This window comes from Pieris rapae, chromosome 11 (genome assembly GCF_905147795.1).
Source record: "Pieris rapae chromosome 11, ilPieRapa1.1, whole genome shotgun sequence".
Taxonomy (NCBI): Eukaryota; Metazoa; Arthropoda; class Insecta; order Lepidoptera; family Pieridae; genus Pieris; species Pieris rapae.
This window is the reverse complement of record NC_059519.1, coordinates 6,858,619-6,872,966: the sequence shown is the minus strand read 5'-3', so window position 1 is coordinate 6,872,966 and position 14,348 is coordinate 6,858,619. Positions and strand designations below refer to the sequence as shown.

Below are 14,348 nucleotides of genomic sequence, written 5' to 3'. Positions count from 1 at the left end.
AACTACTACTACGACTAATGAACTCATAGGCTTATTGAAAAGTATAGGAAGTCTTCAATGCATAAATTTTTAGAATAAATTAGTCATTAGCCTTATATATAATAATAAGCTAGACCGTTTTCATGATTTGTCTGAATAAAGATCATTTATATTAAAAAAACACAACGTCTATTATTGTAAACGTGGCATGGCATATTAATATTATCTTCGTTTCTTTAATTCTCCCTGAACTTATATTAGAGCAATAAGCTGTTTTGTATATTTCAACCATTTTCAATTTGCCTGCCATTGAAAGATTATTTCGTATATTGCAATTGACATTGATTTGACAAGTCTTAGAGGATATATGATTAACGCCTACCTTTTTCTCAGCTTTCAAAATTATATATATATCAGGTTAATGGAAATGGTAAATGAATCCTGAATAAAATATAAAAGTAAATAAAAAGGTAAATAAAAAACGATTCTTTATTTGATCACCTACATCATGAGAACACCCCACATACACACCATCACGTACATAACCACACTTTTACACCATCACACAACACAACCAATTTAGGCTTAGTTAAATAAATTAAATCAGAATTAGTTAAATGTATTAAATACTTTTTGTTTGTTTCTTCCCTTTTCTAAATCTTCTAGTAAAATATATCATGTATTCCAATCTTTGGCTATATTTTCAGTGTATTTCTTTGTAATTATATATTAAGTTAGCTGCAGTATTACTAAATAGATAAATTAATAAGTAAACAAATCGTCTACACTACAGTATGCTAATTAAATTACACCAGAGCTTTTTATACTATTTCATAATACGAAGTTGCTTTAATATAAGATATGTAATTCAGAAACATTTGAATTTATTAATATGACTTGGTATATCTAGATTATATGAATGAAATCCACATAACCCCACTGCGTACGCGCTGATGCGTGTTGATATATAACAGTATATTTCTATGCGTTTCTGCATTTGTTTAGGGAGTGCAGCACTTGTTGCCTGTGTCACATTTGTGTTTGTGTGTGTGGACTGACAAGATGAAACGGTTTCTGTTTTCGCTCGTGCTGGTTGGAGTCGTGTGCGCAAACGAAATTGAACATGGGGTATGTGTAATATAAATATTACGCGTGTCTGTAGTTAATTTGAATCCTATTACTATGTTTTACTTAATAACCTATCTATACCTGATCGTTACATCTTAAGTCTAATTCCATAGGAAGCAACGAATTACTTTGTTCCAAACGGTATATTCAGTTTTTCGTTGCCATACGTTCTCGATCTCGTCAAAATATATTTATCCCATATGGCATATTGCATATATGGTATGTATGTATGTATGGTATATTAAAAATCCAATGTAAAAAAAATAAGTAAATACACACCATAATAACAATAAACCTAAACCCTAAAATAATATAATATAATAACTAAAATATATTATTAAAAGGAGTCCCTTTAGGGAAGATTCTGAAGATACTAGCACCCTTTGAACAGGTCTCCTGTGATGTTGAATACCCTTATTGCTATTTCTTGAAAAAGCTTTATAGCGCAAGGACCCAACGGACCAAGGGTCTCGACACCGAATGGGACAAAAGCATATAGGAGCCTTGTTAAAATGTGTTTATTATTTTATAAAAAATGACTTTTTCCATAGCTTTATTTTGCCTTATATATACTTTATATTAACGCAACACTGAGGTCAATAATAAATGAGGGCGAAAGTACATATAACCAAGCCATTAAGAAAATTTCATTAGATTGATTGATGGTGGTTTAGGAGAAAGGTGAAATAAGGAGTTTTTTTTTATGGAAAACAAAAGGCACAAAAACACTCACTAATATTTATAAAAAGTTATAGCCTTAAACAATAATTTCAAAAATGTAACAATTTGTAAAACATCGCTTAATTAAAACAACCTATTACCTGAGTTTTAATTAACCCTGTTAATTAACTGATTTCGTTTCAATTTTATTTCGAGCTTCCGTTTCGTTTCGTTACAAGTCTTCAGGCGAAATGCCTTGGGCGATATTTTTATTCCAATGATAAATTTTTAATAAGATTGTATAAACTTTATATATTATTAATTCGTTCGTGTAAGTTTTAGTTGACAAAATTTAGTTATTTTTTTTATAATTTAATTGTTTCTATCTATAGACAATTCTTGAATATACTTTAATTAATTCTAGTAGTTTTTAAAATCAAATAAAATCTGCATGGATTATAGAATTATATGTTGTCCTTATTTTGAAATACTTTTCCAATAAACGAATGAGACGAAACATTTTAACTAAATAAATTATAATTATCTCTTGCGTTTAAAAAGACGTTTCCAAATGAATGTGTGTAAGCAACAAGTGTTAGATTAGATTTTATTAATTGCTTTAAGTTAATTGTACCTAATGATCTATTTGACAGCTAAGCGTGTTTGAACACGAGTCTGACATTTTAAAGAAGCTGAATTTATTAATATTCTATCTTGCAGTGCGTTTATGAGTAAGATTTAAATTAAATTAAAAACTTTTATTTGAAGAAGTAAACCAGTCAGTGTATAAATGTATAAACTAAATTTACCTAAAATTTGACTTAGGGTCTTACTACACTAGGGTCTATATTAAAATATCAAAACATTTATATTAGGCCGGCAACGCTCCTCTTGCCTTCTGGCAATGTGAGTGTCCATGGGTATCACTTATCAGGTGAGCATCCTGCCCGTTTGCCTCGTGTATTTTTTATATAACAGAGCAGTGGGACGCCCAAAAAGCCAACGACAAAGAAAACGACGTACATGGGCGTCAAAGAACTCTCAACTTCTACAATTGTCCTCAAACATGACCCTGACATCATATATTAAGCTAAGAATAGGACCAATTTATTATATGCTTATAGATCTGAAACTTTTTTTAAGACTATAAAATTCAAATTTAAACAATAATTTATTCATGTATGTAACATAATTTACACTTATTATTGAAAAAAAGAAAAATACATAGAATGCTTCTTATTTTACTTTTACTGCCAGTTCTCAAAGCAAGGGCGAGAATGGAAGAGAAGAACTGTATAATAAACTCTCCTCAACTGTTTTTAATCGCCAAGTTTTTTTTCTTTTACACAACGTTTGTAAGGAGCTGCAACCATTACACCATGTTCCATATGACATATTGAGTAATAAAGAATAAGAAAATAAATTTAAAAAAAAGATTTGTCCTCTATCAGCAGGAGGCATGGTCAAATAGGAGCACGTACTTACATTTTCGTGGGAAAAACACGCAAATACATAGTAGAAACAACTAATATCATATATTTCGATGAATTAACATGATTGTTATCCATTTTCTTTCACTTAATAAGCAGTGCTTCACAATTTCGATCAATATTCTTTCATTAACCTTATTTTATGATTCACTGAGTAAATATATCACATTTGCAATTTAAACTCAGCGGTTAAAACAGTTAATATATAAGCTTAGGCGTTTTAAAGATGGTTCCTTTGTATAGTATTTATAAACTATTTGAGCTTATTACCAATATGTATGTATGAAATTAAAGTATTTTTTCATCTCTTTTTGGCAAATGTGTCTACGGTGTTAGAAAACAGGATGTGTCATATAATTCATCGTTACTATAAGTGAAGCGGAAGATATATATCATGTCACTTAAGTTATTTGTGTAATCTTTATTGATTGACTTATACTCTTAAAAATAAATTTGTATTTTAAAGAAACAATTGGCATAAGATATCATGTTTGGTATGTCAAGTGACCTCTTTATAAGAATAAATCGCTGTATCGTATCACTTGTAACGGGCGTGGCATTCTTCTCTGTATAATTTACACTTGGAAAGCGGAAAACTGGCTCTAATGCGCTAATTCCCACTACGATTGCCTTGACATTGAAACTCATTGATTCATTAAGAACACATTTTGTTTTTGCAGAAAATATATATTTTTATTTGTGTCGATTTATGTTTGCTACGGCGTAGCTGCTACGCTGTAGGTCAAATCAATTAGGCTATGAAATGGAAGATAGTTAATATTAATTAAAGTTCAAAATCTTAGTTGTTTTCGCTATCGATTTCTAATATTGTCTTGAAACTGTCTTGTTTGTAAAGGTTCTGTGAATAAATTATTATTTATTTAGGAGCAACTATCAATTGACTTGCTTGTTTTGTATATACTCGACTCCCTGTTTTTCCCTTTCTATCTTTGATATAACATGCGATTAAAAATAAAATTTAATCATTCGTTTGTTTTCGATATGTTAAGAATACAATCGACTATGGGAAAACTTAAGATATTATTAGCTCTGAATCCTCTTAAAAAATATTAATATTTTTATTCATCTTCTAATTAATTTGCTACATTTGTCTTAAATATTGTAGAATTGTTTTATGATTTGCTTTTTTTTAAAAAGAGTACCGTGAGTTTTGTACGCCGGATTTTTCTCTCGGCCAACACCCTCTGTCTTTTTTGCCGATGAGTAGGGATGCCAACAGGCTCGAATTTAATGACGTGGAATAAGTGATACCATTATGATCCTATGTTCCAAAATAAACGTATTTTTTTTTCTTCTTGAAAATATAAATTTTAATTATCAACATATATTTATTTTAATATAGATTATGCATCTGATTGTTGAATTTATACATTTATAAGATTTTCAATTTTCATTTTAATTTTCACTTCAGGGTACTTTCCGATAAACCAGTTTTCGTTCAAACACAAGACTGGATTAACATTCAGAAAATATAAAGGAAAAGCTCAGTAAAAGTCTAGACTACTTTCTAGATCTTCCGACTTTTTATTTATATTACCGTGCGAATTTGAATTGTTAATTTATAACCTTGAACGCGAGCCATAATTTCACAAGTGTGAGAAAAATGCTTCGCTTTTGATTGATCTTTTTCTTTTGTGATTGATATATATACTATCATAATGATGTGAAAACATTCTATTTTGTTAGTAATTCACGTTATTACATGGATATCTTTGTTGTCTAACGGTGTTCCTACTCAAGAAGTCAAATAATATTGAATCGCGTTTTTCGCTCGCAAATTGCAAATTTACGTTACTTTCAGAAGGTTTATATTATGCTTATATTTCTTTTGTAAGCGACGACTGTTGAGAGTGGGGTGTTTATTATGTATTGAATTTGTAGTTTTATCATGCGAACCTCATCCCTGGGGTGGTAGGTCGACCCCGGCTGTGTACCAATAGACCTTAAATGTACGCATTTAACTGCACATACGTACTTCACCTTGCCTACAAGAAATGGTCACGGAACTGAAACATATCTGAGGCCCATATTCAAAAGACTGTAGCACCATTCGTATATTTATAATAGTTTTGTAAAATTGTAATTCATCAAAAACTCCAATAATTTGTCTCATGAGTCCAAATACGCCATTACTATCAAACATCCCGTGTTTGGTATATGCATGGTTTTACTGCTTTCCTTTAAATTTTAAACTTTTTTTTAATTTTGGTCCACTTTTCTTGAATGCAATTATTATTTATTTGTTTTTGAACCCGTAATCCCCGGGTTAGTAATATACCAAGTGCTTGAAACAACTATGAACATTGTTAATTACTGGACTTCCCTAGAATGATGGTCCGGTTTCATCTTGCTCAATGCTTCCATTAATTTATCACTTTAGCGGCAAATCTTGCCTAGAATTTTAATACTAACTACTTTTGCGTGTACCACTGCCTTTACGATTGCATACATTTATTTTCCAGCTGCCATCAGAAGAAACGCTAAAGAACGGTCTTAGCAACCAATGTGCCAACCGACAGACGTCCTCATGCATTGCCGTAGAATTTGTGGGTTACGTGGACAGAATGCTTCGGACAGCTGCCTTCCAACTCAGCGACGACATGATGATTGTTGATGAAAGGTATTTACGTATAAACTACCTCTATTTGTGCATTATAAAAAATATACAGAACCATAATTTATTCAATTCGATACAATGAGAGCGCGGCCACACGATGCGGTAACGGTGCGTTGCGGCGCCGCAACGCAATTATTTTGAGGCGTTGCGGCGTGGCAATATATTTTACCCCTCCCCACCTCGTCTCGCAGGTCACAAGTATGGCGCGCTTGCGGGCGCAAGGCGTCGTGTGACATGGTATAGTAATTTGTTGCGTTACGTTGCGGCACAGATCCGGCACCGCACCGCACAGTTACCGCATTGTGTGACCGTGCTCTTATTATAAGGAGAAGATTATATCTTTAATGTTTTCTTAAGGTTTAAATTTACAACCAGTTTATTGTAAACATAACGAACAAATTTTTGCAGTCCAGTGAATAAACGCTTAAAATCTTAGATGGTGCTGTTAAAAATTATGGTTATTTCTGTAAAATATATGTTGTAATAATGGTAATATGTTGGTGTGTACTTACCTTTTACTCGAACTATTCTCAGTAACGTGTTTTTAAGTTGAATGGAATAAAATCTTAAAATCATCGAATGAGTAATGTAATTATTACCTAAGTTTTCTTATTTCTACAACCATCAACTATGTTACCCAAATAAATTATTACACTAGCGAAAAAAATGATTGACATCTTATCATTCGCAGCCTGACATTCGCAATTTTCACAACATTTTTATAAACATAATGTTTTATAACACATACATATAATTCTAGAACATTATTTTGTGAAGTAATGTACATTTTGATATTATGCATAATTTAATAAAGTGCTGATAACGCCTTATTATTTATAATAGTAATATTTAAAGTTCGGCTTGGCTCTAGATGAAGTCTTTAATAATAGCAGATGTAAACGGGAACAATCCATAGACACGGTTGGCTTCTATTAGTATTTAAAAATAACATAAAACTATTTATTATAAATTTATTACCTACAAAACATTTTTGTAGTATTTAGCTTATCAGTTTTCCTGAATAAAGTCAAAATAAAACGTTTCCCTTAACAAACTTAATAAAAAATACTGAAACTCAGTACAAATTTAACTCAAATATTATATATCGTTATCAGCAAATACCATTTGCGTATTAAACTAATTATAGGTTCGCAAGCTGTGATAATAAATGGACGTGATTTTTCTAACGGGAAAGATTAATAACGGATTGTCACGTATCTAAGTAATTACCGCTAATGTGAGTTCACAAAGTAATTAATTGAAATAGGCTTAGGGTCTATACGCACAGCTTAACGGCGATAAATTGTATCTTATTGCAATATCAAATTATCCTTAAGATATTACAAAAAAAAAAAATTAAGAATATAATCTTAACCCGATTTATAAAAATTATAAATCTAAAACACACAAATCCATAATTATTTGGCGTTATATGCTAATTCAATGTATTGGAATCTCATTGAAATCAATGAACATCGGGAAATCCCAATATTACCAAATGCACATTCTGATAGCCATTGTAAAGCGAAGTATACAATAATTATTTTGTGGCACTGCATAGGTGGCCTATATGGGTTCACCTCAATTATCTCCATGGATGCTTATACAATGCTTATATAGCGACAGGCTATACGTAGGTATTAAGGTGGCATTTTATAATACAAGACTCAGAATTTTCTATTACGACAGGTCTCATGCTATACAAACCATACAATAACTTGACATAATATGAAGAATAATAAAAAAAGTGTTATTATGTCCTACGTAACTCACACATTTAACCATTATATACTTTCAACTGGCAATACAAAGGAAAGAAAGTGAAGTTCATGTCTTTTCATTTATAATGACTGACATAAAATCGAATTTCTATTTTGAGACAACCCACAATACAATAGATTTTACAATAGTAATTTTGTATAGCACTGTCATACAATTCGGAATTATTAAATAATAGACTCTAAACACGTACTTTGAATAGCGCTGATTTCCTCATGGATTTTGAATATTGAAACGCAAATGCTATGATAATTTACAGCTTTATTGATCGTGTTATTCGATAAACTCGGACGTCAGGAACAAAATTTTGCCTCACATGTATTATGTATGTAAATGTGATTAATTTTGTATATCTAACCTTTTTAGATCTGGTACATACAATAATGCTATAACAGCTGGCTCTGGGTGTAGAGTTGCTACAAAATAAAAACCTTAAAATTACTTTACTTATTGATATATTTTACAATAACAGTATCACTTTCTCTACAGTAGTTTTACTCTTTTTGTAGATATTATACACACCGATGTGATATGGTTTTAAATTAAAAGAAGCATTCGCATTACAAGATATATTTTTAACCTAAGCATACCACTCCAACCTTAGCTGTGTGCCCCTTTCTATTGTGTAGTTTCAGCAATTTTCATCAAATTTATATGTTTTATTTCCAGCAATGGTTTAGCTGCTGAAATGCCCATCAAGCCAGAGACCCTTGCAAGAGCCGGTACTTCCTTAGAAGACCAGGCGCAACAGGTGATTATGGAAAAGCTGTGGAACTTTGCCACCACCAGGTCCTTGAGGTACAGGATCCTGGATAACGCAGATGTGGTCATTGCCGGCAAACAAGAGAAGGACGGAAGCTTAGGTGTTGGTAAGTAGACTCTTTTTAAAAGTCACAGAAAATTTGAAATAGTTAGATTTGTCATAGAGCATACTTCAGTGAGTAAATATGGGCCATGGGTAGTTTTTTTTAAATAATTTTTACTTTACTCCCCTGCCATCGTGTCCAGGGACTTTATATATCTCACATTTTTTTTTATTTGTATGGGTAGTTGAGTGTGCGAATGTAAACCTCGATACTGTATGGCATATAGAAAATCTTGGCCTCAATTTGATCTTAAGAAAAAAATATCTACGAAACAGACGGCCAAGAGTTGTATCGTCACGGGATTATTATTAAATACGAATATAATAAAATATATATAAATAATAATTATTAATTGTTATTATATTTTAATTATGAAACAGGCAGTTGTTATATATCGTTGCGTTTTCACATTCAAATTCCAGGTGTATCAATGAAAGCCCCTAAAGTATTCGAGAGCGGCAGACAAAGGAACAAGAACATGGGTCCATTCCTCGCAGCAGCAGCCTTGAAGTTCGGCCTCCTTGGTGCTCTGACCTTCAAGGGTCTCTACCTGATGGTCGGAAAGGCCCTCCTTATCTCCAAAATCGCTCTACTCCTCGCTACGATCATCGGACTGAAGAAACTCTTCTCTCCTCAGGTGACAGATTAGTTAGTATTCATTGCATGGCTTTTATACGAAAATTTGTGTGTAAGGGTGTTTAATTTCTATGACCAACGCCATCTCGCTAATCATTAATAGAAAAACGAAAATATAATAATTTGTAACAGTTATAGCTGATAGGTGTACATGATAGTTTTAAATTAGGTTTTTTACACTTATGCAACACAAGAAGTGCTTTATTATGCTGTTCCAATATTTTACATATATCGGTCGCATGATAGCGAGAATCTGATAATGATATTTATTTACAACATATTAGTAACATTTGAATACTCGGGAAAAGTGGTAGCCAAGTGGTTTGAACCCAATATTCAGTTCAAGTGCAATTAACTTTTCTTTCTACGTGAGTATTGAACACGCATGGACACACATATTTAAGAAAGAAGCATGCCTTAGACCCAAAAAGTCATCGGTGTAAGGCACAGAATGTTTTTTAACAGATGCAGAAATCTGACCGTATGTGCCACTTTTTTGTAATATTTAGATAGATAGACATTTTCGCCTACGGCGTCCATGTGAGCATATGCGAAAACTACTAAAGTGTTTTTTTATATTCGTGTGATGGGAGATCTAATAGGAAGTTTATGAATATTATGTCAGTATTAAATGTGAAAAAATCTAAGAGCGTAAAGTAGTACTGTTTAACTTTCTTAAACTCATGCGTATTACACATTATTTGAAAATGCCAAATGAAACGGACATTCCAATAATTTAAATGCTACAGACCTAATTTTACTGTTACATTAAGTTACAAGATAAATAAAAAGCTTGCAAAACGAGACAATGTCAACAATAACTGAACAATTCTACATCTGGCGTTAGTAATAAGTTCTTTCTATGTAAATTTGTATTGACTGACTGAGAAATGAAATTAAGAGAAAAACTTCGTCCATATTTTTAATATATTAATTGAGACATTCTAAAGCAGGCATTTCCCAAGTTCACAGACAAAGTCGCGGAAATAAGTACAACTTTGCTAAAGTAATATTCATTTCTTGGCCTTAAGCTTTTGCTCCCAGCGGTAAAACTTGTTCAGCCATATGCGTACTTCTTTAACTAAATATTAAAGTATAAGTTAGGTAATGTTCACGGCTTTGTCTATATACAGATATGCTTATATTAAAAAAAAGTTTTTATTACAATAGAAGCATTTCTCTTAAATGCATGCAATTAGCATGAAAACGTACATTTCTCGCCAGTCTAGCATGAAAGCATGTGCATGATTAAATTTATTAAAACTTTATTGTCTTTCATTTGTCGATCTTAAGTGGAATTCGATTACTCTGACTCCAGAACTATTCACATATCAAAGTGATCTTATAGTTCCATCGAAGACGTAATAAAATGTTGTTATTATTAAATTTATTTCAATTAACTTCCTAGTGTATAAGGCATTTTGTTTCTACTTAAAACTTCGATTTACATTTCAAAAAAAAGTTTTTCTTTCACCTTTTATTACGTTTCTATAGTATAGTAAGTTAGAATACCGAATTTTTCCTTATATTTTGGATACAAATTAGTTCCTACCTAATTAATTATATCCAGGAAAAGGAAGGACATCATTAGAATAAAAACGAAAAAATATAGACACTGCATGCAAGGATGATAAATATGCTAGCTATTATTATGTCATTGAAAATAATGTCGTATAAAAAGAATTGAATTTCGAATACATTTCAGGCTATCATCAAAAAGGACTAACTCATTTCGGTGAATGTGACCTGACGGAGAATTGGCGAACGGTGAAGGAATATTAACAATGGCAGAGTTAAGAATTAATTACTGAAACTGAACTGAAGCTTAACGCATGAGTGTCGCAAATTTCGAATTGCAAATCCGTTAGAATTCATTCCTAACTTTGCCGTCAACGATTGTAAATAATATTTATTTATTGTTAATTCTACTAACTTGTACAATACTAGTTTCGCATTTAGATGATAAAATAACTGCAAGTGTACTAACGATTATTTATTGTGGATTAAATTATTGTTCACTAACATTTTATTTATTTAGCCCTATTATTTAACATTTCTAACAAATACTAAAACTTGCCTTAGAACTATTTCGTATTGTGATTTTAATATATATTTATCATACCGTAAGTATTTTAAACTATCTTGATTATGCGAGTGAACGAGGTGCATAATTTAAATACAGTATTATTTATTAACACTATTATATCATATGTGTGGGACATATGATATAATAGTGGAACCAGACATCAATGAATTTCCCTCAAAGCAAACATCGAAGCTACCAACTTAGTGAAATTCCTGTGTCGAGTACACTATACATTTGGAAACAGTTACAGCTTGGGAAGTTGTGTATTTTTATGTCAAAACTTCTACTAATTACATATTCGAGTTTCCTTTTGTTGCAAAAATGTGTGATGATACTAATTCCGATGAGGCTTTTTTCTCTACTTTTGCCCTTAAATAAAATCCATTGGGAATATTTAGTCCAGCCAACATCTTTGTACAAGAAAAGTAATAACCTACTTAGAAACTTCCTGCCGAATTGCTAAAATGTTTTCGATGCTTGAATCGTTAAATGTAATCTCTCGGGACTCTCGTTGAAACAAAACATGGTAAATTATACTAACGATCAGTTGTGCGATAGTAATTTATTGAATCTATGGTTACTAGATTTATAAGTTAGGCTGTGAAATCGGTGAGAAGTTTAAGTATAATATATTATTTCTGGATTCTCAGTTCGTATAACGATGTATCGTAGAATCTGTTAATATAGTTTGCTAATTAATGAGAAGCACCTGGAAAATTATGTAGTCAATCTGTAGCCAAGCGTTGGCAAGCATGGTTAAATAAATAATGTAGATAATACAAATACATTATATACAAAACTACTATGAGAGATAATTTAACCGAGGTCTCTAATTAATTATCCCAGTAAAAGCAACAAGTTTTTCGTCCTGGTTCGAAATGATAAACCTCCTTTATTTTTATTGGCAGTAAAAAGCATTGGATTACTTCAAGTGTTGTAAAGGATATATTCATAGAGGATGAAATATTTTATTTGTAAAAGGATGGAAATAAATTCGGCTGTATATGCTTAAGCCTATAAAAGCTTCAGTTTACGTTCACTAACGGTAGCGGACGCCTATTTGTACTGCAGTTGGCCTCGCATTAGTTACTGCCTTTTTTGCGTAAAACTTATAATATAATAATAATAGTAGTAGGTGATCAGCCCCCTATGCCTGACGCGCCGTCGACATTTTCGGTCTCAGGCAAGTTACCTCACGATGTTTTACTTCACCGTTCGAGCGAATGAAAAATGCGCACATAGAAAGAAACTCCATCGGTTCACAGCCTGGGATTGAACCTACGACCTCAGGGATGAGGGTTGATGAAGACATTAAGCCAACAATAGTTAGTAGGTAGGTTTTAACCATGGTTGACCATCAATGGACTTTGTGAGGAAAATGGCTTGCCTTAGGGGTAAAAGTAATCGGCTTGTCTCAGGCATAGATCGCCAATTTCTATATTAGAAAAACAAAAGATCACGAAACAGAAAATCCGTCACCTCAATGATTGTAGCGGAACTGATTTATAGGGTTCTTATATCTAAAGAAACTGCTTAATGCATTAAGTGGTCACGCATGCAGTTATCTTATGTAACTAAAGTAAAAAGACGTTTAAAAAATAAATCCTTCTTCTATTTTCTGTGAGACTGGTCCAATTAAATTTTAGCAATATATAATTTTCTATCACAGTCAAGTTAAATCGCGCCGCCTATCAGCGTGTACACTTTACTGATATATCTTTTTAATAGAGCCTACATTCACTGAGTTTTCAAAAAAGCCCGTTTACGACACAGTGGTTTTATCCTCTTATCACTTTTCCAATTTTTACCAATAGATTTAATAAAGATTATAACGCTTTGGATGTTTTTACATTTATTCCTTTAAATAGAGAAAGAACCAAAGCGAATGAATTATTTATATCTTTGTGAGCTTGACTATCCTATGTTAATGGTTAATTAGGAAGAAAGATAACGTTTGTATTTGCCTATAGAATTGGACCAGTCCGTTTTATTGCTTTTGGTAAAATTATCAGTATATACTTAGTGGGTATGGAAATTAAAACTATAGTTTGTAGGTTAGTTTTTTTGCTTGAACCTTCCGCTTCTGAATAAGACATGCATGTGTATAAGACCGTTTGATCTAAATATAATGCAGGTTCTATCTCTTGGGATTGTGCGTTTTTAGGGTCGACTTAATCTATTGTAATTTAACCCCAAGAGAACACACTCCTCTTTCCGAAGACTTTTATTTTTAAAACCACAGCCAGAATCAGAATACTTGGCGTTGGCATATCGAACGACGTTTAGTTTCGTGGTAGGCTAAATTAACTCTAAGAAGATTGGTGGGCAAGATGGTACTTCATTCCGGGCCATTGCATGCAACTGTATAAACCGCAAATTGGGCCCAAAAAGAAGTACTGTTCTCACCTCTGGGCGGGACTTTGAGTCATGTTCGAATCATCGACGACCAATCTCTTTCCGAGCTCCAATCCCTGGTGTGACGTAGAGACTAGGTCTCTGCATCTGGTGTTATTAAGTAGGTAGTAGAGATCTACGTCTCTCTGCATCTGGTGTTATTAAGATTAATACCTGCAGCTCATCGTCGAGTTTCATCGTCGGACTTCAAGGCATAATACGAAATTTCAAACGTATCACCTCGACGTCCGTCCTTCCACAACTGAGTGTTATTTAAGGAAGTTTATGCCACGCACCCGCACTATGTGGAACCGTGTGGAACAGTGGACAGCTGTCCACTGATGTATTTCCAAACCAATTAGATTTTTAAAAAGTAAATTCGAAAAGTGCGTACAATATTTAAGAGGGCAGCAACGCACTCGGGTTCTATTTGGCATTAATAGAGTCTACGTATAGTATCACTTAACATCGGATGTCTGTTATTTAAAAAAAAGAGAAATAGAAGTTAATGTAGTCGCATATCATGTATTGCACATGATTTTAATTTAATTTAATATTTAATTTAAAGTAACAATAAATTCGTATGAGAATAAGTTACTTCAAAACAGTTGTAATTATTAAAAACGTAAAATTTTTAAATTTTAACAGTTTTAGAAAACAAATAGCCTGAAGATCTATTTTTGTATTGAATC

General features: G+C 32.3%; 1 protein-coding gene across 1 annotated transcript; it reads left to right on the top strand.

Annotated features, from left to right (window-relative positions):
• Nucleotides 1-1,004: 1,004 nt before the first annotated feature.
• On the top strand, nucleotides 1,005-11,031 carry LOC111002012. Its single transcript, XM_045630146.1, has 5 exons — nucleotides 1,005-1,107; nucleotides 5,741-5,898; nucleotides 8,344-8,543; nucleotides 8,963-9,177; nucleotides 10,882-11,031. Exons 1-5 carry the CDS (start codon nucleotides 1,042-1,044, stop codon nucleotides 10,900-10,902), a joined length of 660 nt encoding a protein of 219 aa, XP_045486102.1. The 5' UTR covers nucleotides 1,005-1,041; the 3' UTR covers nucleotides 10,903-11,031.
• The last annotated feature ends 3,317 nt before the right edge of the window (nucleotides 11,032-14,348 follow it).

What these genes read in the sequence shown, in the direction of transcription:
- LOC111002012 (XM_045630146.1), top strand. Translation starts at nt 1,042, where the DNA reads ATGAAACGGTTTCTGTTTTCGCTCGTGCTGGTTGGAGTCGTGTGCGCA. An exon ending in ATGATGATTGTTGATGAAAG is followed by an intron (nt 5,899 to 8,343) that starts GTATTTACGTAT and finishes TTTTATTTCCAG; the next exon opens with CAATGGTTTAGCTGCTGAAA. An exon ending in AGAAACTCTTCTCTCCTCAG is followed by an intron (nt 9,178 to 10,881) that starts GTGACAGATTAG and finishes AATACATTTCAG; the next exon opens with GCTATCATCAAAAAGGACTA.